At 46.8% G+C, this 23,513-nt stretch overlaps 1 protein-coding gene across 4 annotated transcripts in view; it reads left to right on the top strand.

Annotated features, from left to right (window-relative positions):
* Positions 1 to 22,721, top strand: part of PRKCE (protein kinase C epsilon) — a 536,579-nt gene extending 513,858 nt beyond the window's left edge. For 3 of the 4 annotated variants that reach the window (XM_055108017.2, XM_003822657.6, XM_063594977.1), the window contains one exon: positions 19,464 to 22,721. In XM_055108017.2, the coding sequence (XP_054963992.1) occupies positions 19,464 to 19,610 (147 nt within the window). In that variant the 3' untranslated portion in view covers positions 19,611 to 22,721. Of the gene's footprint in view, positions 1 to 716; positions 747 to 19,463 lie in introns of those variants that run through there. The other variant, XM_034953058.3, reaches the window with a different exon arrangement.
* Positions 22,722 to 23,513: the final 792 nt, after the last annotated feature.

Below are 23,513 nucleotides of genomic sequence, written 5' to 3'. Positions count from 1 at the left end.
TCTCAGCTCTCTTACGTACTCTCCCTCCTCCACTTTCCCTTTTGTATTCCTCTTGTTCACCCTCTGTCCACCCACATAATAAACTGAGTTTGTGCAAGCGATGTGCCATCAACACCAAACCAAAGACTTTGCACCATCATGTACTCAAGTCAATTTTCCGGGGGTGGCTTGCTTCAGAGCAAGGACACACAGTAGGGGGCTGTTTGGTGGCAAATACTCCAGCACTGAGGGGTTGGGGAGACAGGAAAGCCAGCAAGGCTGGAGCCAAAGCCTTCGATGCTGGAGAAAATCTCCAACCCTACAATTCACTGGTCTGTCCCACTGGGGATTTCATCCCAAGATGATGGCATTGTCTAATTGCCAATAACAGTAGCACATTTCGCTTTTGTGTTACTGATGGGCTTGCCTTCTTTGGGGACTGGAGGGGCAGAGCGATGTGTTTGGTGTGGTTGAAGGGCATCATCTGACCTTGCAGATCTTGGGGATGTTCTGCTCACTCCTGGCTTCTCCGCTGTGTACCCATTCCTTCCCCTCAAAAGCATTCAGCTCTGAGACTCTGGCTCCCAGGGCTTCAGCACTGGAATGGGGGGAAGCCAGCATAGGAGGGAGAGATTTGCCTCCCCAGAAACCTAGTTGTCCTCAGTGAAAGCCAGAGGCAATGAGGGAAATGCTGGCCAAGTAAACTTCTCTTTGTGTACATGTTCTCTCTTTTCAAGTTTGCTTCAGTGTGAATGTCCCTCTTTAAGGTAAGGCCTCCAGAGTGGGGAGTCTCTCCAGGTAGGTGAGCCCTCAGGCCCGGTGACATAGAGGCCCCTCTCAACCTCATGATCCGTTTCCATCCAGCCATCCGCGCTGCATGGCGGGACCCCCGAGGGAGGCCTCTCCTGCATGCTCCTGCATGACTGGGCTGTGCTGAGAGAAAACCTGGGAAGTGGGCTCGAGACCCGCACACTTCACCAATTTAGCGACCTGAGGAGGAGCCCTGTTGAACAGGCAGCCCCTTCCCCTGAAGCCAGCCCACCTGCCTAGGGACCACCTGATAACATGGGTTGTGATGATGGAGGCCAGTCATGACACCATCCTCATCCTCTGTTCTGGCAGAGCTGGGGCAGGAGCAAGGCTGGGTTCTGCAGCCCCTCACGAGGACATCCCCCTGGACTGTGTCCACCACATCCAAGCGGCTTACCATCCAAGAGGCTACAAGAGCCCTCCGAGAGCCAGGACTCTGATCCAGGGCTGGAGGGCATGGGAAAAGTCCAGAAACCTGTTTTTGGTGGTTGACCCAGCGGGTGGCATGGTACAGTGGACAGGATACTGGCTTTGACTTCTGAGAGACTTGGGTTGGAAGAAAATTGCTGTCACAGGAAAGCCATGTGACACTCAGAATTCACCTCACCCCTGGACCTCTGGCTTCCTTGAGCCTCCTTATCTGTAAAATTGGGATACTATGAGAATTCTTCACTCATGGAATTATTAACAGGAATAGCTGGGTACTGTGGTTCATACCTGTAATTCCAGCACTTTGGGAGGCCAAGGCAGGCAGATCACTTGCACTCAGGAGTTCGAGACAAGCCTGGGCAACACGGCAAAACCCTGTCTCTACAAAAAATGCAAAAAGTAGCCAGGCATGGTGGCATGCACCTGTAGTCCCAGCTACTTGGGAGGCTGGGGTGGGAAGATCGCTTGAGCTCAGGAGGTTGAGGCTGTAGTGAGCCATGTTCATGCCACTGCACTCCAGCCTGGGAGACAAAGGGAGATCCTGTCTCAAAAAGAATTATAAACAGGAATAGAATAAGTCTAAGCTACTTTGTGCACTGTAGATTCTCAATGAATTTTAATTCCTCTCTCTCCATTCACCACCCCTTCCCTGGCCTTTGAACTTCTCATCCCCAAACTCCAAGAATCAAGAGTTAAGAATTGCAGGAGGTTGGTGTGATGTTTGGAGGCTGGGCTTTGGAATCAGATGCAACCAGGTTCTAATTTGGGCTGTGGGATATTGGGAAAGTCACCACTTCTCTCTGAGCCTCGGTCTGCTGATCATAGCATGGGGGTTATAAATATCTACCACCTGGGGTTGCTATGAAGCGTCAACAAACCTAATTACCTGAAATGAGTAGCACAGTGCCTGATACAGGTGAACACTTGGATGGTGTTGATGCTGATGGTGAGGAGGACAACAGGAGCCTGAGGCCAAGGGAGGCTGGACTGGACAACACTCCTGTCCCAAAGGGGCTGACGGGCCAGGAGTTCAGATGAGGGGATGACACCATCTAGCAAGGCACCAGCCATTACAGGGCAGAAAGCATCTGAAGGCAGGGAAGGAGCACAGTTCAGAATGCTGAGGCACCTGCAGGGGCGTCATTCCAGCACAGCCACTGGTATGAGCTAGGGAGTGCCAAGGGGAGGGAGGTACTGCGAGGGTGACTCACCCCAGGTGCCAGCATTCCCAGCCCTTTTTCCCTCTTAGGATGGCACCCCAAGTTCTGCCACATTTTCTCAGCACCCCCCGCCCCACCCCCCGGTCCCCTGCTTTTACTCTGTGACCATGCTTACCATGTTGACGTTCCCTGCCTTCATTGTCAGTAGTGTTTTTGCTCTGTACAGCTGTGCGGCCCTCAGCACCCCAGCCTTGAAGTGGTAGCAGTCACCAGTGAGACCCTGTTCCAGCACAGCAGGCTCCCAAATATTTCTAAGCGAAACAGCCTCAGTGGAGCATCTTTGACTCTGGACAAGTGATTTCGCCATTTTAGAATTCTGATTGCAGGAATTTTGCCATTTGAGAATTCTGATGGCAGGAACAATGATTTCACCATTAGAGAATTCTGATTGCAGGAACGTTCCTGTGGCCTGGGATTGGGAGGGCCAACGAACACATCATTTTCATCCCCTACCCCCACTCCAGGGAAGAGTTTGAGGCCTGGGCTGGCCTGGGCTTTGCTGGGCACTTTCATAAGCTCCTAAGCTTTTCTTTGCGTCTTAATGGCTGTTACTTTGGTATATGCCTTCCTGGGTTCATCAGACTAGTGTTTCTTGAACTTAATCTCCTCCCAGACCCACCTGCACTTGAAGTAACACACATACAACTCACCTGGGAGCATGGGAGGACTTCCTAGGCCATGCCTGATCAAACCAGAGGACAGCAGGAGGAATCAGGGAATGTTTCCTAGAGGAGCTGGAACTTGACAGAAAGCTGGGAGGGATCAGGAAGAAAGAACTATCTGCGAAAGGCATAAAAGGAGAAAGGGAAAGGCAAGATTCAGATCAGTTATATTCAACAAGTGTTTGTTGAACATGTCCTTTGCGCCCTCTGTGAAGCCCTGAAGCCCTAGAGGGAGAAGCTTGACAAAGGCAAGGAAAAAATCTTCTGCCATCACCCTAACATTGCCACCTTGAAAAGCTTCGATGGCAGAAGACTTGGTAATGCAAAATACTTAAGGGATAATAGGCAGTAGGGTAAAATCCGGCACCTGAATCCTAACAGGATGCTCATTTGGAAGAGGAATTTGGAGCTCTGCCTTTCAAGGTTTGAGGACAGAGAGAAGAGGGCCTCCCCAAACAGGCTGGGAGCCAGGGTTTCTGTGGGTCCTGAGAGCCTATGTCAGCCCCCTTCTCATCTTGGGTCTTGCAGAAGATCCTATCCGAGTGGGTCTGCACTGCTGGATAAGCAATGCCCTCCTGCCTATCTCTGCGGAGAGGACTAAAGGATGGTCTGGCTGCCAGGAGGGACAGGGGTCAGAGCCTGGTTCGTGTGTATTGAAGTGAAGGCAGACAGAGCCTCAACCCTCCCTCACAGAGGGGCTCAGCCCTCCAGCCAGAATTTGTTCCCTGAAGGGTACAGGCACCAAGGGGCACTTTGCAAGCTGACTGGGGGGGGGGGTGTTCTGCCCACATCAAGTGGAGGACCTTTGATCTCCAGAGGCATATATGTCATGGAGAAGAGACACTCTGGGGAATCCAGTTTTGCACTTGGGGGATCAGTGCCTTCTTAACTTCCCATTGTTTGTGCTGGGGAGGGAGATGGTAACAGAATTAGGTTTGGCCTAAACTTAACATTCCATTGTTATTCTGGAATTCTGAGATTTGACTAATACACAGTGGGTTTGTGAAGGTTCATTAAGTTTCCACATCAACCTCAGTCTCCTCACTGTGAGAAGGCCTGGCCACATAGCAGCAGCCCTTCACCCTCCATGTTCCTCTGGCTACTCCTTTCTGGACCTACTTCGCCTCAACAGCAGCTTTCTTGGAGCACAGAGCTTGGAGATCAATGGAGTATTTCAGGTGTGAGAGCCCAGCTAGGTGTGGAAGAGGGTGGCGAATGGCTAGGCCAGGGAACTATGAAATATATTTGCCTTAAGTAAGGAGATGGAAAGATAAGCCCTCCAGAGTAGGGCTTATCAACTGAGATGACTTAGAAAATAAACCAGACCCTGACCTAGGACTTTAGCCGCACTCCTTCCCCCCTAGCGCAGCAGCTGACATATCAGCTAGTGTTGGCAGTAACAGGATTTGCAGACTTCCTGGGAGGCGTGGCAGACTCAGACTATAGGGACCTGGGGTGTGGGTGTTCAACCAAATAATTGAGAAGACAGTCACCCCAAAATGTGGCACTTCAGATTGAAGCACCCACCTTGTATCACAGGCAGTGAGCTAAGGGGAAGTGCTGGACAGAACTGGGTGCTAGTCCCCACTGTTACTGTCTGTGAGATGCTGAGAAATTCACTGAATCTCTCTGCTCCTTTCCTGTAAAACGAGGGACTTAAGTAATCCCTAAGATTTCTTCCAGCCCCAGCCATGTGAGAGCAGGGATTTGCAGGGTTTTTTAATCAATTGTATTGCAATAAAATTTACATAGAATAAATGCACCCATTTCAAGTCCACATTCTAATGCATTTGAAAAATGTCATACACCCATGTGACCACCAGCACAATAAGTATATAGAACACCTCCATCCTCCCAAGAAGTTTCCTGCCCATAGCCACAGGCAACCCTGGTCTGCTTTCTGTCACTGGAGATTAGATTCGTCTTTTCTAGAGTTTCTTATAAATGGAGCCACATAGCATGTGCTTTTTTTGTGTCTGCCTTCTTTCACTCAGCATCATGTTTTTGAGATTTGGGACTCATAATTTTAACTTTAGTATGGAAATTTCCAAACATATATAAAAGTAGAGCAAATCATTGAATGAGTCCCCATGTGTTCATCACCCAGCGTCAACAATTAGCAATGCACAGTAATTAGCAATCAGCAATCAAGGGAGAGAGTTACATCTGTTTTGTTCACAAATGCATCCCCAGCAGTTAGAACAATTCCTGGCACATAGTAGGTATTCAATCTATATTTGTGGAATGAACAAATGAATTCCCCAGATATACAGTGTTTTTTTCAGCTCTATCTCAAAATTCTCTTCTCACATTTTATGGCTCAAGATCAGTTCCAGTATATGCCCGGGAATTTGGGGTCATAAGATCCTGCATTAGGAAACCTGAAATTATTGTTGAATGGTGAGAGAAGGTGGGTGACCTCGTCTTGACTTGAGAGGCACATATTAGAATGTTTACAGTTCCCATTTCACAGGCAGTGCAATAATCCTGGGCCAAGAGAACTGATCTCTATCTAGAACATTTTCCTAAATAAGTGGGGGAGAGATTGGTAAGTGGAGGAACTGGGCCTTTGCCAGGGCCAGATTGGAAAGTTTCTTCTTTGGATACCAAAAATATCCCTGGAATGGTAAACCCAACAGCTATCAGCAATAACACGGCTTTAAAAAGTAGATGATAAATGAAAAAGATCCCCCAGTTAGAAGCAGAATGAGTCCAAGTTGCCACTGTTTTCTTACCCACTTCCAGCTGGAGACACAGGCTCCTGCTGCATCGCCAGGCTCGGGTCCTGCCACTGCACATCCCGCTGCGGGGGGCCAGCTCACTGCAGGGCCTGGCTCAGCAAGCTCAGGCCCCAGGCAAGCCAGGGCAGGCAGGGTACTGTCTCCTCCTAAGGCTCTTTATTCCTGGATAGCCACACAGCATTTTCTACATCAGGTTCTGTCCCAGGCCTCTCCTGGGGTGCCCCTAATGTCTACAAAATAACCCCAGAAGACTTGGTGGTGATGGTGGCCTCTTGCACTGTGAGGGGTACACGGCAGAATGCAGTTGTTTGTTTGATGTTAACACAGCAACACCGCTATTGACAGAAACCATTGAACTGGCAGCTTATGCTGGGCACAGTGCTGCGTGTCTTTGTGCAGATGGCTGCATTGATGCCTCCCCTGGCAGTTCTTCATGGGAGGCAGGATAGTACATGCCAGGGGCACAGCCTCGGGGTCAGAACAAGCTGATTCCAAGTCCTGACCCCACCTCTTGCCCAGCCTGCCTGTTAGACAAGACGTCTAATGCCTCCGAGCCCATTTCCCCATCTTTACAATGGAGATGTGATCACAGCACTCTCCTCCCTGTGGAGTGGGTGTGAGGTTACAAGAGCCGGGTGTTGAAGGCATCAAAGCACTGGCAAAGTCTCCATCTGCAGCTTTGTTATGTTTTCCTCCTAAAGAAGCTAAGGCTGTCCCAGGCACTGAGCTGGTGCTAAAAACACAAGGCAGATGCGCATGTGGAGCTCCAGTCCAGTGGAAAAGACACCTCAGACTGAGTCATCATTTAGCTCCAGTTATGAGGAGTACCAGGAAACAGAACCCCAGCACAAGGGTCAAGGTATATATAGGAGGGGACTAGCCTGGTTTGGGGATCATTCCCCCAGGAAGAGGCATTTCCTTTCCTGTACAGCAGCAGCAGACACGTCCCTTGAGTGGCCTCAGGAATGGTTTCAGAGCTCACGTGCAGCATCCTCTCAGTTCGACTCTTGGAGGGCCAGTGGGCTCAGCAGTGGAGAGAATGGCTGTGGCTCTCTGCCGTCCTCCAGAGACTCTGCAGCGTTCATTCCATTAGCTGGGAGCCTGCAAAGCCAGGCTGAGCTGGGCCCTGCTAGTGTCAGAAGCGCCAGGCCCTCTTTCCTGCCAGCCTCTTGCGGGAGCCAAGACTCCTGGGGCACTTAGCGACATATCCAGGCCATTCCTAAATCCCAGACTGGATGTCATCTGGGGCCAGTGTGCACTGGATGGACGATGTGGACTCATCCATAATCAGGTGGCTCCATGTGGCTGGAATGTATACTTTATATTTTTGTTACCAAATTTCAGAATCAACGTGTCACAGCCAAAGGAGTGCATAGGTGTGAGCCTGGGCAGGCCTGGGCGGGCCTGGGAGGCCCTGGGAGGGTTTGAGGAGCAGGAATAAGCGCCATCCCTCAGAACTGCCCAGAAATGCCTCCTTCACTAACAAGAATGGAGACATAACGTGTTTGGAGCTAACGCTTTGAGACTATTGACTTCACCTGCACTTAGAAGACGCCTCTGGGAAGAGGCTTAAATACACAGTCTACATCCGGGGGAGTGTTCTCAGCCATTTTTACATGAGACAGCCTTCCCCACAGAGCACCGTATAGTCACTAAGTCCAGAGGGGATGCCCCGTGCTGGGGACCCTTGTGGTCTGAAAGACTTAAGCAAAAGGGGGCACTTCAGGTCCTGAAAATACTTCTCAGGGCTTTCTCCTTTATGTGGATTCCTCAGAGACAGTTATTGTACCACTTAGAAAGCCAGGCTTTTTATAATGGAAATGTTTAAATCAGTGGTTCTTAACTTAGCAGTGGTGTCACTACCCCCTTGGAGAATCTGATACAGTAAACTCTGTCTCCAGGAAAACCCCAAGGTGTCACAAACACAGTACACTGTTCTATATTCTACCAGGCTCATGGAAACCCTGAAGCCATCCTTTGAGGCAGGGGTCCGCAAACTGCAGCCCAGGGCCAAATCCAGCCCACCACCTGCTTTTGTGCAGCCCTAGAATAAGAATGGTTTCAACATTTTCTTAATGGTTGAAGAATACTGTTTCATGACACATGAACACTGTATGAAATTCAAACATCAGTGCCCATGAAGTTTTATCGGAACACAGCCACCGTCATTCATTTACACAAGTTCATGCTGCTTTTAGGCTACAGTGGCAGAGTGGAGTGGTTATGATAGAGACCATATGGCTCACAACATCTAAAATATTTACTACCTGGCCTTTCACAGAAAAAAATGGCAACCCTTGCTCCAGGGGTGGGAACCCCATTTAAGAAGCTTACTTTATATTCCTTACTTTTGCTTACAAATGATTGAGCCATGGAATTTAGACATAGAAGCAGCATTGAAAGTCTCCTTGAAAAGCTTCTCTCTTTACCAATAGCAGATAAGGAACATGTTCCCCAGTTTCGCAGGAGCAAAAGCCAGGAAGGGGCTCTGTCCTGGGCCCTCCCTTTCTTCTGTAGGTTTCTGAATTGGCACTGCCTTCCAAAGGAACCTTCGGGTAGTTGCCCTGAAGTTTTGTTTCAAAGCATCATAACACATGTTAGAAGTTTGGTGGCAACTTCTTTACAACAGGGACACCTGCTTGCCTCTGTGATGGCAATCCCTGAAAGCTGTGTCTATAGACCCCAGCTAATTCCCAGACAAACGATAGTTGGCTGAACTCCTTTGATCTCTATTTGCTGTGTAGGGGAGGAGGTTTGCTGTTAGCTAATACCTGAAGTAGAGTTTTCTTTTTTCCTAAAGTAACTTCTCAAATGGAATTTGTAAAAAAAATTTTTTTTTATAGTTTAGCAAACAATAATGACACTGGAGAGGGGAAATAGTTGAATTCTATCAAACAGCAGACCTGATAGAATTCAGCTGTGGTTGATTGTTCAGAATGCCTGGCGGTCTGAGAGAATTTGGTTCATTTAGAAAATAGATATGTGTGTCTACTGACTGCCTCCAAAGGAATGAAGCAACTTTCCCTCAGAAGTGTTTTAGCGAGGAAACCAATGAGATTGTGGGGAAGGGGGCTGTGAGGCCCAGCCTGAGGCTTGGGCGGCTTGTCCCTACGACTACAGGGGCCACCTAGCTGCCAGGACCCTTTCCGCTGGGCTGGGGAATGGTGGGCCAAGTGGCCTCCCATTTTAACTGCCATCTGTGCCATCGTGCTTAAAAAGCAAGTGGGTCTTCATTTTCTTCTCCCTTAAAAGGTGGAAGCAGCAATCTTTTCAATGATGTAAAGGTCGCAAACTGGAGGATTGTGAGACCCATTCAGCCAGGAGATAACTTTTTTAAAATCGAATTAGTAGGCAACATTTAAAAAGAGATGTAAGTGAAAATGTAGATTGGGGCATTTCGTGGCAACTCCAAAGACCTGGGACCCCTGGATCTGTGTCCCTGACAGGTGGCATCAGCTGGTGAGGCATGCAGCCCTCAGCTTGCTGGGCTCCTCAGTTCCCGGTGCGCCCAGGCTCCCCCATGCCACTGGGGTTTATGCACACACACAACACACACAGACACCCAAAGACACACATGTGCCCCACTCATTAGAGAGAAAAGGAGATATGATGCTTTTTAATTTTTTTCGAGATAAGATCTGGCACTGTCACCCAGGCTGTAGGGCAGTGATATGATCTTGGCTCTCTTGCAACCTCTACCTCCTGGACTCAAGCCAACCTCACACCTCCGCCTCCTGAGTAGCTGGGACTACAGGCACATGCCACCGTGTCTGGCTAATTTTTGTATTTTTTTGTAAAGACAGGGTCTCACTATGTGGCCCAGGCTGTTCTCAAACTCCTGGGCTCGAGCTATCCACCTACCTTGTCCACCAGAAGTGCTGGGATTACAGGCATGAACCACCACGCCCAGCCGAGATCTGGTGTTACAGCCTGCAATTTTAGCCAGCAGTGCTAAAATTGTTTCCTTCCTTCCTTGTTTTTCTAAAATCCTTCCTTCCTTGTTTTTCCTTTCTTATTCCAGAAAGTTTAAAGATGTCCCACCAGTATATATAAAGTTTACTATGAATGTAATGTCAGTGAAAAGAAAGAAAGAGAAAACAGCACAGGAAGGCAAAAAAGAATCAGAAATGTTCTTTTGGGTGGGTCACATATTTGGCTATTTGCCTCCAGTGAAAACTAATTGGTTCTAGATTTCATGTGCATGGGAGATAAATGCACACAGGTGGCCTAGGTGAAACGATTATTCCGTAAACTGAGACCAAATAGTTCTCTCCTGGATTATCCCAAAGACAATTCTGTTTGTTCTAACCATACAGTTGTGATCTTAGATATATTGAGGAAGGAACAATGCCAATAATTTACTGTCACCTACTGTTCTCGCCACTTGATTGTATTCTTTCATTTAATCCTCATAACAAATATATGGGGAGGCCTACTAATGTCCCCATTTCATGGATGAGAAAATGGCGGCACAGAGATTACATAATTGGCCCAAGGCCACAAAGTTAGTAACTGGAGAAGCAGGCATGGAATTCAGGCAGTCTGGCTGTAGAGCATGAAGGCTAAGCCACTAAGCTACCTCTCACAGATCGGCATTTAAAGAAACCAGTCTGATTCCATGAGAGTTCTCAGATGTCCCGATTTTATAAATACCAATATAAAATAGACCAAGAAGTCATGAAGCTGAGAAGGAATGCCAGTATATAGCATGAACTTGCTATGTGTTGGAGGAGGCCAAATCTAGTATGGTCTTAGGCTCCTAAAAAAGCCTTTGGACAACAATGAAAACAGGCCTTTTGAAATTGTTAAAAGAAGAAAGAAAGAGACCCACGGCCTTTATATGGAGGGACTCCACCGGGCTGCCCACCAGAATCACTTATGGAGCTTTAAAAACTCACCGTCTGGAGATTCCAATTCATCAGGTCTAGGATGACTCTCAGGTGTCTAAATGGCTGTGTTTGGTTTTTATGCACAGCCAGGATTGCGAACCACTGTGTTAAAAAATGGCAAAAAGCAGACCTGTTATTTTGCCTCCAATTATCCCCAAAGAGAAATAGCTCCAAAGTACAAAGGGTGAAAACCACTAAGAGGAAATTGAAACCCAAGAGAGGCAAATTACATTTAATAAAGCTCACCTGGGGATCCCTATTATTCCATGCCCAGACCAGATCCCAAAGCAATTCAACAGAATCCCTAGAGTGGGACGAGCAGCTCCGTGTGTTGAAGCTCCCCCAGGTGACTCCAGTGTAGGCCCAGGTGAATTACATTCCAGGTTACGGAAGAATCTGCTCTGCCTACTGTTTGGTAAATTTCCAAATGATGGGATAGAGTAATGATACCAAGTGATAGGAGAAAGGCAAACCGTCTCCCAGTATTCAGAAACTGGGAAAATGTGAACTTAGGACACTTTGAAATTGATATTATTAAAGCAAGTTTCTATAAATTCTTAATGAGAAGATAGTTTGTGGACATTTAGGGGGCAGTAGTAATCACTTGAAGCAATTAACTTCATTTCCAGCAGCGAAATGCTCAGCCATTTGTATCTTTATTCCAGCAAAGCAACTGAGCAAAATGAAAACAGTGACCATGGCGGGTTGCTTCTCAGTGAATTTCACAACCACACCCCAAAGAGTGCTGGTGGGACTTGATGGCACCTTTGTGAGAGGGCTGTTTCAGGGGCCAGGTCAAAGTGCTCTGGTCCTCATCCTGTGCTAAACAATATTTGCAGAAGTGTCCCAACAGAGAGATTGGAGGCATGCCAATCAAATTTTAGGATGACAGACAGCTGGAGGATATAGCAGATAAGATGGATGATAGAATTAAAATGGCATTTGCATTGCATTTTAGGGTTTATCTGAGCTTTACCTATAACCCTCAGAAAGCTAGGTATGTCTGTTATCTCTACTTCCTAGGTAAATACACTGAGATTCAGAGAGGTAAGTTGCAGAATCATGGTGATCTTGACAGGCTAGAAATATGTCCCAAAATAAGGAGAAATCAAGTGTAAAGGATTACGTTTGGATTTTAAAAACCAATTTCAGGCCGAGTATGGTAGCTCACACCTGTAATCCCAGCAGTTTGGAAGGCTGAGGTGCGAGGATCACTTGAGCCCAGGAATTCAAGACCAGCCAGGGCAACACAGCGAGATTTCATCTCTCTACTTTATATACCTAAAAAATAAATTTTTTAAATCAATTTCAGAAAAATAAGATTGGAGTTTGTATTAGTTGCCCAGGGCTACCGTAACAAAGTACCAAAACCTGGGTGGCTTATCTAACAACAGAAATTTATGATCTCATGGTTTGAGGCTAGAAGTCTGAAATCAAGGTGTTGGCAGGGTCTTGCTCCCTCTGAAACCTACAGAAGAATCTTTCCTTGCCTCTTTCAGCTCTGGTAGCCACAGACGTTCATTGGCTCGTGCCACACAGCTTCAGTCTTCACACATATGTCCCTGTGTCTCTTCCCTCTGTGCATGTCTGTCTCTGTGTCCAATTTCCCCTCTTATAAGGACACCAGTCATATTGGATCAGGGCCCACTCTAATGACCTCATCTTCGTTTGATTACGTCTGCAAAGAACTTATTTCCAAATAAGACCACATCCTGTGGTACTGGGGGTTAAAACTTCACATATCTTTTTGGGGAGACACAATTCAACTCATAACATGGTAAAATTGGATTGATACAACTAAGATAGTGTCAATGTTTTCTCATAGCTACTTAAGAAATGATAAAACATTGATACTATCTTAGACAATGTTAATGTAATTTAAGGGTTCACGCCAAGTAGAAAGTAACACCACTGCACTTGGCACTGTTCAGACCGCAGAGGCAGGAACTGAGCAGTCACTTCTGGCCACTACCAAGGATATGGATTTAAAAAAAAATGGCTGGGCGTGGTGGCTCACACCTGTGATCCCAGCACTTTGTGAGGCCGAGGCAGGTGGGTCACCAGAGGTCAGGAGTTCGAGACCAGCCTGACCAACAAGGAGATACCCCATCTCTACTAAAAATACAAAAGCTAGCCAGGCGTGGTGGCACATGCCTGTAATCCCAGCTACTCAGGAGGCTGAGGCAGAAGAATTGCTTGAACCCGGGAGGCAGAGGTTGCAGTGAGCCAAGATTGTGCTATTGCACTCCAGCCTGGGCAACAAGAGCGAAACTCTGTCTCAAAAAAAAATAGAGCACTGCCATGGACTCCCAGTAGAAAGTTCCATGGGCAGTCCAGTGCCAGATGACCCCTCTATACATTTTGACCTGTTTACTGTAAAGAAAATCCAAAAGTATGAACATTTCTTGGCTAACAAAATTATAAAGAGGAAGAAGGGATGACAGATGATTAGAGAAATTTTTAACTTGAGAGTTAGATTCTCATTTTTGCCAGGCAGGGCACTATGTAGTGATACCTTCCTTATTTCATTTAACTTCACACATCAGTATGTGTGTATAAACATATACACATATATTCTTTTAATTCGAATGTATGGCTATGAAGAATATATGCATCTATATGAGGATCTAGTTAATGGTGAGGAAGTGTTCTAATTGTTTAAATTCTTTTTCTTTTAGAATATTTAAAAGAGAAAAGTGGAGCATAGATAAGAATATGGACATTTCAAAGCTAGGATGGACTTGGGATTTGGCTGTTATAGTGACTAAAATTATTTCCGGCCAATGAACGTTAAGTGTCTGCTGTGTGCCCTGCCTTGCAGTAGGTACCTTGAGGGGTATGATGGGGAATATAATACACATGAAATAGCAGAAGGGGCTAAATGCATGATCCAGACAGTGCCATAGGAGCCGGGAGGAGGGCAGGGTGGAATGAGACTGGAGTTACGGAAGTCATAAGAAGGAGCCTCACGTGGGACCTAGAAGGATGCTGGCATTTGGGAGACCATGTAGAGACAGCATGTCTCAGTTCAGGTCACACCCCATGAGGCAGAGGACCTCTGGGTTGGGGTCACTATGCTACTTGTGCTGTTGCTGTCACGCCAAGCAGAGTTAAGGGGGAAGGCAGGGACCAATAAGGCAGCCACATGAAAGCTAGCCCTATGCCCCAGCCTGTAAGATCAGGGAGTTTTCTCAGTGCTTTAAAACAAAGTCATCTGTTGATCTCCTGGGAATCAGATGAAGACAGAAGCAGACACTGCTGGCTCCTCCGAAAGCTCAAGTTTATGATGTCAGCACAGTGAGGGCTGTGAGAGATTGTGCTGGCCAGACAGGAAGTAAGCATTGACACTGCCTGCCTACCTCTGCCCTGGGCTCCCAACACCACCACAGCCGCTGAGTCTCTAGGCCTCAGAGCTGCCTGAGCTCTGAGGCAGGCCCAGTCTCTGAGAGGGATCTGGACTGACCTGAAACTCTTATTTCCTCCCTTCCTGACTACAGACTCCAAAAATGTGCCCTTCCCCCAGAGTCAGTCCCAGATTTCTCAAATCTAAGACCTTATTTCTGAAATGATGCCAGAGGGAATCGCAATGTTGTTTTCCTCTAACATCAGCCACAGGGGTCAGACATACCCACAAATTCCCTAAACATATCTGTCTTGATGGAATTTTCCCAAACCCTGGTCGAACCTGTTTGTTTCTATCTTGGGTCAGCAATTAGAAAACTCTAGTGCCCCAAGTCCTGGGAGAAGAAATTTCATTAACTGGGCCTAAGCCTACCTGTTTTGCAGACCCGGTGGGCCTAGTGATGGTCTGGGATGCCTGGCTCTAGGCCCTTCGTGAATCAGACTACAGCCATTCCCCCCAACTCCCTGCCTCCACTTCCCAAAATCAAAACACCCCCTGACAGGACAGCAGCCCCTGGCCCTGAACCCAGATCACGTTACTGGCTCTAGATAAAGTAGCAGCAAGAGAGGTGCATTTATTAATTTTTTCTAGCAGATATCTATTGAGTATGCAGTATGTGCCAGGCATTGTGCTAGGCTGGTGATAGAATGGTGAGTTCAACCCAGTCTCTGCCTGCAAGGAGCTCATAGATTAGTTGAAAAGAAGAGGCCTCCTCAGTGTGGTGAGTACTAAGTTAGGAGAGATGGTGAGGGCACCCACAAGAAGCTTTGCTCAAGCAGCCTTGGAGGGATGAGGAGGGTTCCTGAAGAAAGGGCATGTACATGGAGGTGGGGAAATTGCATGGATGTGGGGCAGAAGGCAGGGATAGGGGAGGGCATTCCAGGTAGAGGGCTAGCTGTGCAAGGCTGGAGGCAAGAGAAAGCAGGAGGAAGCCCCATAGTTGGGCAGTGCCAGGGAGATGAACCTGGGGGATAAGGCAAGGACAAGCTCCTGAAGGGCCTCAGAAGCAGGTGAGCGAAAGAACTCAGGACTTTACCCCAAAAGCCGTGATGTGCAATGAAGCATCTCAATTGCTGGAGGAAGCACTAGGATGTTCAGGCAGGCCCAGGCTCAGTCCTAGTTCAGGATTTGGAGGCACAGAAGGAAAGGTAAGACTCAGCCCCTACCTTCAGGAAACTCACTGATGGGCAGATACCGTGCACTGTGTTGGGAAACAACCAAGCTGTGCATGATGCATGCCCATGGCACACGAATGCTAAGATTTGAAGGCATGATGGGAGCTATCATTTATTGAGTGCCCTCTGTATGCCAGGTTCTGCAGAAGGAACCTAATATCACATCTCACTCAGTCCTCAAGGAAACCTATAGTGTGCCTGTTACCACCCCCGTGTGACAGATGAAAAGACCACGGCTTAAAGAGGTTAACTTCACAGCGTCAATAACCAGGAAAGGATGGCACCAGAATGAGCTCAGCCGGTGATCTTCCTCCTACTCTATTCAGCCTTCCCTAAGTGTGGGCCAAAGGTTGTAGAAAAGGCTTCATGGATTAGGAAGGGACTGGAGAGTTAGAATGTTGTTCCCTGTGTCCCACTGTCATCTCTCAGGTCTGCAGTGGGGGCCAGGAGCCTGACATTTAGGCATTAGGGGAGGCAGGGATGACTGAGGATCAGGATAAACAAGTGTCTCTGAGAGCCTGCCCCTCAGAATCTTTAAGTCGAGTCCTGTGCCTGCTCTGTGCGGGAGGTAGCAGCTTTTCAAAGAATAAAATCAGCGAGTAAAGAATATAATCTGCAGTTCTTTCCAAATTTGAGGATGCTGTGCTGCCTATATACCATTAATAGGGGATGGGTTTTCCCAGAGATGTTTGCTTTGGAAAACTCCCAAGCCTCTAGTGTTAACAGTTAGAGATTGCACATAGTGGGGATGGTTATTTGAATTAGAAATGGGTAACTCACATGCACCTGAAATGTCTCCAAGCAAAGTAGGGTAGGGGCCAAGTTGTATAAGGAGATGGGTGAGCCAAGTCTGTAACGATCATGAAGAATGGCATACTCTCTCAAATGCCACAGATGATTCTGGAACCTCAAGAATCTCAGAGCTGAGCTAAATGGCTCTCCAAGATAGCCCACCATGGAGCTAAGGTCCTCTGGAATGACACCACTAGCAGTATTGACTGAGCCTGGTTCCCTGATTCACAACAGCAAGTCGTGAAATTCAGACATCCTGTAGAATCTAGCTTTACCACTATGCTCAGTTGACCTCAAGAAATGAAAGCAGCTTCCATGATTAACAGACACTAATGACCAACAGGTGAAACACAATCAGGTAAATAGGGAGAGCCAGTGCCAGAGAGCTTACAGATTTTCTGAAGGTCTTCATACACAGGTTCCCCTCATTAGCAGCCATCTGGGAGGGAGCTGGGGATGATTCTGAAACCTGGAGAATCCCGGTCACTATATCATACATTAGTTGAAAAGAGGGAGCCTCCTCAGTGTGGTGAGTGCCAAGTTAGGAGAGATGGTGAAGGCATCTCCTGCCTACACGCCTTGTACAGCCAGCCCTCTGCCTGGATTATACCGGTCTACCACATACCTGGGCAAGGCCCGTCCTTAGTGACGTTACAAATGGAATATTCTTCTTGCCCTATTCCTTGACTCTCTTTTTCTCCTTACTGCCACCCCTACTACTCCATTATCCCCTTCGGCTCCAGCTCCCCCGGCATGGATGCTCCTGGCTTGCCTTCTGGGATGATACCCAGGGCTTCCCTAATTGTTGCCACAGCCTACCCAGCCCACTCCTCCCTCTGGACTCACTTCACCAGGCACAGAGGGCCCATAGCCTGCAATCCTCCCCAGTCAGTGAATCCCTCCCCCTTCCATAGAGATCTTCAGAAGAGGTGTCGCCACACCCTTTGCCCAGGCGCCACCCTCCCACGTCAATGTGCGTCACCGTGAGGATGGTCTTTGTTGTTTCCCTCTCAAGCAGGGCCCTCCTTTTCCTCTTGTTCTGTACACACTGGAGAGGGAGAACAGATGGTCCTCCTGCCGGGGGCCAGCCCTCCTGGCAGAGGTGACCAAACCACCCAGCTTTCCCATCTCAGGGGCATCATGGACACCCCTCAGCTATAGGTTCTGTTTCTGGGGATCCCTTGCGTTTTCTGTGTGTCCCCACCTTCCCCCTTCCAAGGTCTCTGAGACCTGCTGACCTATGTAGCTCAAGCCCAGAGAGAAGACACCAGGCAGGACTGGTGGTGCTAAAAGATGGTAGAAATCAGTTTGTCCCTCCTCCGTGCTGTTTGTGATTTTGATTTCAACCTGGGACCAGTTGAAAACAGTCCCCTGCGCAGCTCACCCGGCCCACGTTACCCACTATCTTCCCGGACTCACAGCTGTCTCCACCCATGCTTGCCTACTGGCCGGCCTTTCCGGCTTTATTTTGCCTAGTGGTGTTACCTAAATGTCTCCTGGTTGAACTTGACTCTTGTTATATCTTCCAATTTCTCCCGTGTCCAGATTTCCAGACCTTACCCACTGTGGAAGGCATCACACTGAAGCCCAGACATGAGTTCTGGGTCTGCTCTTACCCAGTCCAGTGACCCTGGGAAAATCACCAAACCTCTCTGAGCCAGTTTCCTCATCTGCAGGATCAGGATGTTACAGGCCTGTTCTGAGGATCAAATGAGCGAATAAATGCAAAGATTCTTTGTAAACTGTAAACCAACATTCTCCAAACTGCATTCTGCAGACCCTGCTCTCAGGAGAGGTGTTCATAAACTATTTAGGAAAACAAAAAAGTTTTAGGTCGAGTTTGAGGAAGGCTAGCCTAAACAAAGCAAACCAGATTTCCTCACTCTAGAATTTCTCAGAGACTAACTTGCCAATGTGCATAGCAAATCTCCAAGAGCAGGGTAGAAAACATGGCTTTGTGTCAAAACTGCTTTTTTCATGGACTACTTATTAACTTCTTTAGGTTAGTGGTTTCCACAGAGCATAGCATAGATTAATATTATTTCTCCTACAAATAATAATGTGAATCTTTCCACAAGATTTATTCCATCATCCAAGTCACTAATCCTGGGTAATACCAGGTAATCAGTGTCTGAAAAAAGTATTGCTGGAGTCCCTGCCTTTAATCTTCTGGGCATTGTGCTCTGTGCTGTGGGGGAGAGGAGACCTGCTATTGAAGGCCTCTGCCATTGGACTCCAGCCCTAACTCCCGCCATCCCCATGCCGCACTCTGCCCCTGCAGCTTAGTGAACCCGCTGCCCTGTGTATGCATCTTTTGTCTTCCTGTTCCCTGCCTTTGTTCCATCCTTCTCCCTGCCAAGGTGCCTCCCTCCCATTTCTACCAGTACAGTTGTCACCCATTCCTCAAGTCTTAGCCCAAATCCCAACTTCTCCATGGAAATTTTTCTAACTAAAGCGATGTGTTCTACACAGGACTACTGACCCTTTGAACTCAACTCTAAGCCCCTAAAGGCAGAGAGCATTACTTATACTTCCTGATTTTCTCCAAAAACCAGGATTCATTTGTGGGTTGATTGATTGCTCCCTTCCACCCCACCCCCCAAGAACCATAAGGCACACAGTTGTACCTTGGGAACTTCAATCCAGAGGTATGGGTCCTTCAGAGCTGGGGAGTCAGTGGTGAGTTTACTTATTTCATTCAGTAGACACTTATTGCTGGGGAACTGCTGGGAACTCAAAGTTGAACAAGACAAGGTCTCTGCCTTTAAGAAGCTCTTGGTCTAGACAAAAGCATAAAAACGTCATGGCAAGTCAATGTGCTGAGTTTAATAATTGAAAAAATACTGGAGCACAAAATTGGGTTCGTGGTGAGAGTAAGTGGAAATCGAGGCAGGCTTGTGGAGAGGATGTCACCTGGAGCAGATGTGGCCGGGTTATGGGGAAGAAGGACCTCTGAGAGGGGATTCAGATCTGTTCCCAGGGTCACAGGGAGGGAGGTTGTAATGGAGCCAGTAGGTTACAGCAGTTGCTGAAAGAGGGTGTGAGATGGGACCTTTGCATCATACACACACAAACACACACACACACACACGTCTGTGGGAATCCCACTTCCCTGCTTTTCCATCATACCCTCTCACCCCTTCTTCCTTCTCACCTTGACTCATTCTTCCTCTCCTCGTCTCTCACCTCCGGGTCCTGGGGCCATCCATCGTTACCTCATCGGGACAGCCCCGTGTCTGCTGTCTGTTGGTAGCTAGAGGCCTGCTTTGGTGACAGGCTGGTCAGTGCGGTGCCCACTCCCCATGGGGGGCCCTCAGGAGGGAGAGCAGCCTCAACTCACCACTTTCTCTTTTCTTCCCACAGAAAACCAAAAGAGACGTCAATAATTTTGACCAAGACTTTACCCGGGAAGAGCCGGTACTCACCCTTGTGGACGAAGCAATTGTAAAGCAGATCAACCAGGAGGAATTCAAAGGTTTCTCCTACTTTGGTGAAGACCTGATGCCCTGAGAGCCCACTGCAGTTGGACTTTGCCGATGCTGCAAGAAGGGGTGCAGAGAAGACTCCTGTGTTGGAGACACTCAGCAGGTCTTGAACTACTTCTCCTCCTCGGAGCCCCAGTCCCATGTCCACTGTCTATTTATTGCATTCCCTTGCCCCAGGCCACCTCCTCCCCCTCCCACCTGGTGACCAGAAGGCGCTCTCGGTTCTTGTCTCACCAGTAATGCAGACTCGTTGGGTCAGCAATTAGCTGTATACACTGCCGTGTTTGGACCATTGGCAAGCCTGGTTCCACTCCTCAGGGGCTCCTGGCAGTGAAGCAACTTCAGTTCTTTTACTGCAAAGAACAGAAAAAAGAAAGAAAGCAAACAAGAAGACTCTGGCTCTGCTATCGGACACAGATCCTGACCCCTCTTGCTTCTTTTCCCTCCTGCACCGCAGCTTGCCATCCCTGCCCTTCTGTCCTGGAGAAGAGACTGGTGCTTCTCCGCACACACGAGGGAGGGCGCCCTTGAGGCATGCCCTCTGAGGGAGGGAGACCAGAGATGCAGGGATTGGCCAGCTGGGTTGGTTTGCTCTGGAATGGCTAACTCTTGCCTGATTTGGTTTTAGCTTTTCAGCATGCCAAAGTCATGTAAGTTTGTGTCTTGTGGAAGAAATCCTCTTTGTGGAAAAAGAAACAGGGTTTTGAACTCTGTTAACATTTGAAAAATATATTTTCAAATTCACTTTCTAATTGGCCAAAAGAGATGAGTTCCAGTCTGAATACAGGTAGATATTAAAGGGCTAATACAAAATGAGAAACCGGTCGTCCAAGGTGGATGCTGTCAATGCCTGAGTGACACATGAGAGCTGTATGAATTGAGAGAAAAGGCAACAAGTAGCATTCTTCATCATTCAAGTTCTACCTGGACACAAAGGCGAGGACCCTGGGGTTCCAACAAAGCTCAGCTCCCAGATTATCTTTCCAGTTTCATCCTAAGTTCCTAGCATAAACACTATTTATTTTCTGCAGCAGTGTGTTATTTTTGCGCACTTATACAAAATGGTAGTACTACTGTGTTGTGGTTTTTAAACATTAAACATGTAAAGTTATATACGAAATATCTGCTTTTGGAATAAGCAGAATGAGGCTAAACATGGGTTATACAAAGGGTATCTGGAAACTGAAGAGCAACTTGTTAGAAAACTGACAATGTCGCAAGATGTACTCAGTTTTGTTTCTGTGTGACATGCAGTGGCAACTCACGTGGACGCTATTGAAGGGATGTGACATTACCTCCTGTAGATATGCTAACAGTGTTATTCTTTCATTTCCAAGGGTTCTCTGTGGCTTTGTGTATATGTTTCCCAGAGGTCATTTGATTACCTAATTTACTGAACTGATTTAGCAGGGAATGGAATCCATTCCAACTATTGCACGTGGATTTCCCAGCTGCCCCTAAATATATATACTTGTGAGTGGCAAAGTGGCACTAATGAAGCTTTTGCCTTTTGTACATTTGAGATTTTTGTATATAGTGTTTCTGCAAGGCCTGTGGAATTAATTCGTTGAATATAGAGGTATCAACTGCTGCATGTTCAGGCATATTATAAAACTTTAGTCTATGAAAGAATAATTATAATAATGTCCAGGTGCAATACTCTGTAAGTGTATTGGTTCAAGTTACCGAGAGATAGGTGTGTTCCTTTATGGGGGATGGGGGGGTGTGTTGGGGATTCTTTGTATTGTTTATTTCATTTTGGTTTATTTTAAAAGATGTAAACATATATTAAGCTATATTAAATCTCACATACAGTTCTCCTGTGCTCTATTATACCCTGATAGAGATGGGGGAGAGAAAGGAATGTTTTTGATGGTGGTTTCAAAGCTCGGACAGTAACTATCTTGAGCCCATTAGAGAGTCTTTGTCCATATTTGCATCTGGCTGGTCATAGCCTTTGTTACTAATGATGACATTCAGTTCTCTTTTGTTTTTATTTTTTAAAAACTCAGGTGTAATTATTATCTGTTCTTAAGATAATTGCAAATATTAAATATTATGATATATCAATTCATGTGTTTGGCATACCAGTGAATGATGAAGAACATTAGATTAATTTAATTTATCTTCGGTAACTTGACATTCTGGAGAGAGACTATCTTCTGGAGTTGAGTACAAGCACAGAAACATCTTTACGGTGGCATCATCTCATTTTTTAGGAAGACATGATAATACTGCCCATCATATTCATGTGTAACTACTGTTCTTTCTTCTGCTTTCTTCACCATTATAAACTTTGGACAACCAAGCAAGCCCTAACCGCAATGCCAGATGGCCTTGTCCAAGGGCCTGGTGTTTGCACGGCAGTGGGAACTGGGCCTTTCCTACAGGACAACTGGCAAGTTTGCTGGGAAGTCAAATAATACATTCCACCTGGCAGCTGAAGGCAGCCAGTCAGTCTGTCCCAGAAAGGGCCCTTTTCAGCACCCAAAGCTGGGCTGGCTGGGATGCCTCTGGCTGGTGAAGTTCTCACATAGGCTGATTTAAATCCAGCAAAGGTCTATAGAAAAAGGCTTGTGTGTTCGTTGAGTAATCATTGTTTCATTTTCATTTTTACAAGAGTTTGAAAATAGACACACTGTTAACACTTCTGCCAGTTTTTTCTAATCTTTCCAGCCCCACCCCCTTTCTCTTTCTCTCTCTCTCTCAAAGAAAAAAAAAATGAGAGTGCAAAAAAAAAAAAAAAAAGCCAAAAAATATATGAAGGATAGCTGTTCTTCTGTGTTCTCTCATTATGGACTTTGTGAAGTAGAAACATAATTTTTTTTCCTCCAAAGGTGAAAAAACAATGCATTCTTGCTTTAAAAAAAAAAAAGAAGGCTAAAAAATTACCTCTTTTTAAATTATGTGCAAAATAATTCTGGCTAACTGTAAAATGTATTCAATTTTAGGATTTTTTTTTTGTATTGTGATGCTTTATTTGTACATTTTTTTCCTTTCTGGATGTAATTTTAATCTCTTGCCATTCATTAGTGTTATTTCATTGTAAACATTATTGTGCCAAATGTACTGTATTCAAAAGGATGTGAATGTGTATTGTTTCAGAACCTAATAAATACAATGACGTTAAGTCTTATTTTCAGTGCCAATAAGAATTTTTCATCTCCGTTATGAGTGGCAAAATGGCACTAATGAAGCTTTTTGCCATTTATATGTTAGAGATTCAAAAATTCCTAAACCTAAACGTGGTTTCAGCTTTCCTTTCTCCTTGGAAGATGCACAAAAGCTGCAAATGACCATATTTGCACATTCCCCCTGCCTCTGTGCTTCTGGGCTGTCAGAAGGAATAAGGGGGACCCGTGCCGACTGGACATGGCTCTCAGCTGCCTTGGCCTGTCTGCCTTGAGGTGCTGGGTGATAGGAAAGAAAGCAGGCGGCATCTGCATTTTTGTCTTTCCAGAGAAGCAGATGCTGGACCACCTTGCAAACAATGCCCACTTGAGCCTCCTCATGACTCAGTTTTGAGCCTGATGCTTGGAACTATAGGCCTTAGGGTTCCAGGGACTCCTCATAGGGTGAGAGTTCCTTGCAGGCTGGCCTGGAGCACAGACTGGCCAGCGGGGCTCCATGCTTAGCTCTTGCCCGCCTCCCCCATGCAGCCCATGTCTGTGCCCATCCTGCCAACTCCCGGGCTCTCCAGGTTCCTCCTTCACTCTGGGACTCCTTTTCTGCCATTCCAAGCATGTTGCCCTGGTACTGCAAGACTCCTCCTCTTTCTCCAGCACAAACTTTTCAAGAATGTTTGAAACTCAAAAGCACCCTCTTGAGTACATCAGAAATTTCCATTGGCCAAAACTTCCTGTTCCTTAAAAGTTACAGAAATGGGGCCGGGCACTGTGGCTCACGCCTGTAATCCCAGCACTTTGGG

This window comes from Pan paniscus, chromosome 12, assembly GCF_029289425.2.
Source record: "Pan paniscus chromosome 12, NHGRI_mPanPan1-v2.0_pri, whole genome shotgun sequence".
Lineage (NCBI taxonomy): Eukaryota > Metazoa > Chordata > Mammalia > Primates > Hominidae > Pan > Pan paniscus.
Note: the sequence above shows the minus strand (reverse complement) of the source record. Positions and strands in the feature narration are given on the sequence as shown.